The sequence below is a fragment of the Myotis myotis genome, unplaced genomic scaffold (genome assembly GCF_014108235.1).
Source record: "Myotis myotis isolate mMyoMyo1 unplaced genomic scaffold, mMyoMyo1.p scaffold_m19_p_18, whole genome shotgun sequence".
In the NCBI taxonomy this organism is placed as follows: domain Eukaryota; kingdom Metazoa; phylum Chordata; class Mammalia; order Chiroptera; family Vespertilionidae; genus Myotis; species Myotis myotis.
This window is the reverse complement of record NW_023416322.1, coordinates 3,454,999-3,460,998: the sequence shown is the minus strand read 5'-3', so window position 1 is coordinate 3,460,998 and position 6,000 is coordinate 3,454,999. Positions and strand designations below refer to the sequence as shown.

The 6,000-nt window shown below is 49.0% G+C and overlaps 1 protein-coding gene across 2 annotated transcripts in view; it reads left to right on the top strand.

Moving 5' to 3' along the window:
- Positions 1-427: 427 nt before the first annotated feature.
- ADCY10 (adenylate cyclase 10) overlaps positions 428-6,000 on the top strand; it is a 57,342-nt gene continuing 51,769 nt past the window's right edge. Inside the window, exons 1-5 of one of the 2 annotated variants that reach the window (XM_036344767.1) lie at positions 428-602; positions 1,215-1,319; positions 3,590-3,628; positions 3,756-3,896; positions 4,355-4,560. In XM_036344767.1, the coding sequence (XP_036200660.1) occupies positions 455-602; positions 1,215-1,319; positions 3,590-3,628; positions 3,756-3,896; positions 4,355-4,560 (639 nt within the window). In that variant the 5' untranslated portion in view covers positions 428-454. The remainder of the gene's footprint in view (positions 603-1,214; positions 1,320-3,589; positions 3,629-3,755; positions 3,897-4,354; positions 4,561-6,000) is intronic. The other variant, XM_036344766.1, reaches the window with a different exon arrangement.

Here is a 6,000-nt window from a genome sequence, read left to right as displayed (position 1 = left end):
ATATTTCTATCTCTCTCCCACTCCTTTTCTCTAAAATCAATAAAAATTTAAAAAATAAAGTAATTTCTTTAAAAAATAAAAGGAAGGGGGAAGGAATGAGGAAACATAAGGACAGAGGAAAGGGGGTCTAGACTGAGTGAACAGTGCCCTGGGAACAGACAGCTCCCCTCCTGTACCCCAGCCTGTTTGCAGTGGTGTTCACCTACGTAGCAGCTGTCCAAGGGCCAGGCCTAGTTCTCTTACAGAACATTGGCCCTTTTTGAAGGGTGACTTGACAGCTCAGGCACTGTACCCCCAGCTGCTTAAATAAGTTAGAACAAAGCAAAGGGAGAGACAGAAATAGGAAAGTGAGTGAATGGCTTAGGTCAGATGGCCTCCATTCTCAGCCTCTCTTTCCAGACGGTGCGTGTAGGGGCTGCTTGCTGTGACCCTAACCTGCACGTTTGTGTGGAGCATGAGCGCACAGGGAGAGGAGCAGCAGGACCGGGCCATCGTCAGAATCGCCGCTCACCTGCCGGACCTCATCGTCTATGGAGACTTCTGTCCCGAGCGGCCCTCTGTGGATTATTTTGACGGAGTCTTGATGTTTGTTGATATTTCAGGCAAGCACGACAGGGATGTTCGATGTGGGCAAATGATAGGCTGGCATCAGAGTGTCCATTTATGTCAGAGCTCGATGGCAGGACAGGGGTGCCTTTCCCCAGTTTTTATGAAAACATCTTCACCTACTTAAAGCATGTCAGGTCATGGGCAGCCTTCAAGGTGCCCAAGTCCCTGACCTGGAACTTCAGGCTCCAGTGTCCCTTCCTTGACTTCAGTGACTCAACCACCAGGCTTCACACGTTTCCCAGGCGAAAGGGACCTCCGCACATGGTCTCTCCAGATGGTGTTTCCATCGGAACTGGAAGCTGCCACCGCTTCCGAAGTGGTGGAATGCTGTGTGCTTTCATTACCTTGGGTGGACGCTCTAGGCCCCGTTGGAGGAACTGCGATCATTCCTGTCCAGTGGAGAAATTTGGAGGGAGGAGGTCCCCGGTGCTTCCCCTGACCCCTCAGATAATCACCAGATGGTGGAGGCTGCATAGCCGACCCTGGGCCGGCCACAAAGGCCTTGAAGAAGCCTTGCCAGGAGCTAACGAAGGGCCCACTGCTACCCAGTGTGCCCTCCTCTCCTGCCCTGGCTGCTTCCTCCAACCGCCTGCCCTTTGCTGCAGGTTTCACGGCGATGACTGAGAAGTTCAGCACAGCCATGTACATGGACCGAGGGGCAGAGCAGCTGGTGGAGATCCTCAACCACTACATCAGCGCAATAGTGGAGAGTGAGTGTCCCCACGGGCCTGGCTAAGGCCACTGCAGTTTGTTGTTTTTCCATACGTGTTGGTTAGGAGCTGATGTAGTCCTATTGCTTAGCATTCTCAGTTTCCCTCAGGAAATGTGGGTGAAGCCAGTCTTTTTGAAATACAATACAGTACAAGTGAAGGAATGCAGACCAACCTCCCTAACACGGAGTATTCGAGGGAAAGGATGTTTTGCATTCGTTCAAGGACTGGCCGAGAGACTACATTGAAAAGAACTGTAGTAGGGATACTCTCAGCTGTGTTCAAAAACACCAAAAAACAGCATCACTATAACCCGAAAGTAGTCATTAAGAGAATGCCGAATGAAGAGATGAGTGGTTTATAAGTAACCCATCAGTAATTTGTCTTCTAATGATGGCATCTGAAACGTGTAGAAATGGCTGAAAAACCTGGTCTCCTTTTCAATCTCTGCCCACCACCTTGTTGGCATTATTAATATGAACTATTCATGAAGAAAAGGAGCGCCCTGGCCGTGTTTCTGAGTGTTGGCCCGCACATTGAAGGGTCACGGGTTCTATTCCCACTCAAGGGCATGTACCCGGGGTGTAGATTCGATCCCCAGCCCCAGTTGGGGCACCTGTGGGGGCAAGCACTCAATGTGTCTCTCTCACATCTCTCTCTCTCCACTCCTCCTTTCCACTCTCTCTAAAAATCTTCAGAAAAAATATTCCTGAGTGAGGATTAACAGGAAAAAGAAAAAAGAAAAGGATTTGCTCTATTAGGATAAACTCTGGGTCTCTTCTTTTTTTTTTTTTTAGGTTAAATTTATTGGGATGACATTGGTTAACGTGAAAATACAGGTTTCAGGTGTGGGTTTCTTTTTGGGTCTCTTCTTCCATCAGGCTCTAAGTCCCCTAGGAATGCCTTCGTATCACCCACTAGGCCAAATGTGATGCTCCTGAAAAGCAGAAACTGTATCTAATTTTTTTTGCATCCCACTCAGCACAACAGTATTCAACAAGTTTGTGGTGAAACATATATAGGAGTAAAAAATTGTCCTTTATGTCAAAAAGCCTAAACAAGCAAAATGCAAGTTGGTAATAAACAAAGCCTAAGTTGACCATGGTGGTGGTTGCCCAATTTCCTGATTCTTAGTTCTTATGGTTCCTGCCATGCACCACTTACCAGGGTCACTCAAGCCTCAGGTCATCCTATATTATAAAAGCATAGTATGCAAATTGTCCCCTCGACCCAAGTTCTTCTGGGAGTTCGACCAGGGAGCAGACCAGCTGGGGAAAGGGAGGGAGGTCCTGGCCAGTGGTGCTGGCAGGAGGCCAGGGCAAGGGAGGGAGGCCCTGGTGCTGTCAGGTGGCTAGGGGAAGGGAGGGAATACCTGGCTGGCAGCCGACAGGCGCTAGGGACCTGAACAGTGCACAGAATTTGTGCACTGGGCCTCTAGTAATACTTATGTTGAGCAATTAGGAGCCTTCATTATCACAGGAGTAGGGTAGGTGTCCTTGGACCTCATTGGATACCCCACCTCCTCCTCTCCTGGTTTTTCTCATTCACAGAATCAGAACATGTATACAATCTAGTTCAGTGATGGTGAACCTTTTGAGCTCGGCGTGTCAGCATTTTGAAAAACCCTAACTTAACGCTGGTGCCGTGTCACATATAGAAATTTTTTGATATTTGCAACCATAGTAAAACAAAGACTTATATTTTTGATAATTGTTTTATATATTTAAATGCCATTTAACAAAGAAAAATCAACCAAAAAATGAGTTCGCGTGTCAGAGGTGACATAGGTTCACCATCACTGATCTAGTTCATGTCCTCATTCTGTGGGTGAGGAAACACACCATACAGTTTAAGCAACTTGTCTGAGATAACATCTTTTTTTTTAATCCTCACCTGATGATATTTTTCCATTGATTTTTTAGAGAGAGGGAAAGACAGAGAGAAATATCAATGTGAGAGAAACACATTGATTAGTTGCCTCCTGCATGAGCCCTGACCAGGGAAGGCCGGGGCCAGGGAGGAGCCTGCAACTTAAGTGCATGCCCTTGACTGGAATTGAACCCGGGACCCTTTGGTCTGCAGGCCGACGCTCAGTCCACTGAGCCAAACTGGCTCCCGCTGAGATGATATCTTTAGCACAAGTCTGCTCTCTAAATTGCTGTTCTCTTGACCTAATTTCTACTCCATGGGTGAAGAATGAATTCTTCTTATTAGCTTTAAACAATTCAAGTTTGATTTAACTTCTTTTCTTTTCTTTTCTTTTTTCTCAGAGGTGTTGATTTTTGGAGGAGACATCTTAAAATTTGCAGGTATGGGAGGCATCTCAGAGGCAGCGGCGGCCAGGAGACTGGGTTGAGGCATGCTTGTGTCCAGATTTCATACAGAGCAGACTGGTCCCCACGGCAGGTCATGAGCCCTGTGGTCTGTCTCCTCAAGGTGATGCACTTCTTGCCCTGTGGAAGGTGGAGCGAAAGCAACTGAAAAACATAATCACGGTGGTAGTGAAATGTAGCCTGGAGATCCACGAGCTGTTTGGGACCCAGGAGTTAGAAGGCCTGGACATCCGCGTCAAGATAGGTAAGCTTTTTGCCCTGGCTGTTTTTGCTCAGTGGATAGAGATCCTGCAGATTGAAGGATCCCAGGTTCAATTCTGGTCAAGGGCATGTACCTTGGTTGCAGGCTCAATCCCCAGTAGAGGGCGCGTAGGAGGCAGCCAATCAGTGGTCCTCTCTCATCATTGATGTTTCTATCTCTTTCTCCCTCTCCCTTCCTCTCTGAAAGCAATACAGATATATTAACAAAAAAAAGAGAGGTAAGTTTTTGAGAAAGGAGAGACAGATGGGATCCTCTAAGGAGATGAATGTCACAGAAAGATGAGATGTAGTAGCTGGCTTCCTGGCTGTGGGAGAGGAGGCGTTTTGGAATGCCTGGGCCCAGAAGAGGGAGTCACACCACGATTCTGATTTTCCCAAGAACCCGTGCTGCCAGGGAATATCCCAGAGCTTCCGCAAACCTACAGCTTGCCTTCTCGCCAGGACTGGCTGCGGGCCACATCACCATGCTGGTCTTCGGAGATGAGAAACGCAACTTCTTCCTGGTGACTGGCCAGACGGTGGATGACGTGCGCCAAGCACAGAACATGGCGCAGATGAACGATGTCATTCTGTCACCGAACTGCTGGCAGCTCTGCGACCGGAGCATGATTGAGATCGAGAGGATCCCAGACCAGAGAGCAGTTAAGGTTCGTGGGGTGCTGCGCTCGCAGGAAGCTGCAGTCTGGGCCAGGGGCCGCCTGTCGGAAAAGCCACTGGGAAGGCGGGCTCCATGTGGCTCCTGGATGGGAGACTCAGGTGGGGTCAGTGTGGGTCCACCTCAAGGCTGTGGTCTAAGACACCTCGGCTGAGTTCAAGGGGAGGTGACCAGGCCCTGCGGTAATGAAGGGTGTGGAATCTGGCGCAGAGGCCTCTGAGGCTGGTGCCCTTGCTATAGGAAGAGGAAACAAATCCTGGCCGGTCCCTGGGAGCAGGAGGTTGTCGTTTGGGGGGCTGCCTATGGCCCTCACCTGCACTACTCAACACTCTCCTCGCCCAGGGCAGGGGCCACGGAGCGGAGGGCTGGAGGCAGCAGGGCAGCAGTTTGGGGTGGGGTGGAGGACTGTTGGGTGGCTGCCTGGTGAGAAACACGGTGATGTGACACTGAAGGCTGTGGCCACTTAGAGAAGCTGTGCGTTTCGAGTGTGTAAAGGGGAGGAGAGCTGTGCTGACCAAGCCAGGAAAGGGGCTGCGTGGCAGAAAGGAAAACGGAGGGTCCACGTAGATGCTGGCAAAGGTGAGAGCCCCCACTGGGCCAGTGTGGTCCTCACACCCACCACTCGCTCTTCCAGCTGCCTGCTCACACGCCCTGGTCCCCGTTTAGCCACTCCTTATATCTTTCAAGATGGTTTTAATTTTTGCGTTAATTTTGGCCTCACAGAAAAGTTAAAAAATAATAGAGTTTCCTTATATCCAGCTTCCCCAGATGGTAACATCTTTCATAACCAGAGTTCAAGAGTCAAAACCAGAAATGAACCCTGGGACAGCACTGTTCACTAATAAGAGACCTGTTTGGGTTTCCCCGGTTTCCCACCAATCAGTGTCCTCAGTGGAGTGTTTCAGGTTCTGCCCACGACCTCACACTGCATCTCATCCCTCTCTTACTTTGCCCCTGCAATCTGTAATAATAGCGCTTCATCGCTTCCTGGTCTTTTATGACCTCGACACCTAAGAGGACTGTGGATCCGTTATTTTGTTGAATGTCCCTCCATTTGGTTTTGCCTGACATTTTCTCAGCATTGGACTAAGGCTGTCCATTTTGGGACAACAATAGCACAGGAACGAGGCTGGACCATTCTCTGCATGTCCTGCCATGGGGTCATGATCCCGACATGAATCTCATGACTGGTGATATTCCGAATGCATTATGGGGCACCAGCCCCTCTACACGTATATGAAAGAAGGGGTGTATGGGTTAGCCAGGTTTTATATGAATTAAAATGTTATGAAAGGCAAAGAAAAAACAAAGGAGTAGAAAGTTCTAAGAGTGGGAAAGTATGTGGGTTGGCCCCCTGGAATAGCCTTCCGTGTGTATACTTAGGATTGTAATCTTAACAAGTGATTGGAGACATTTTATGTGATCACGTGCC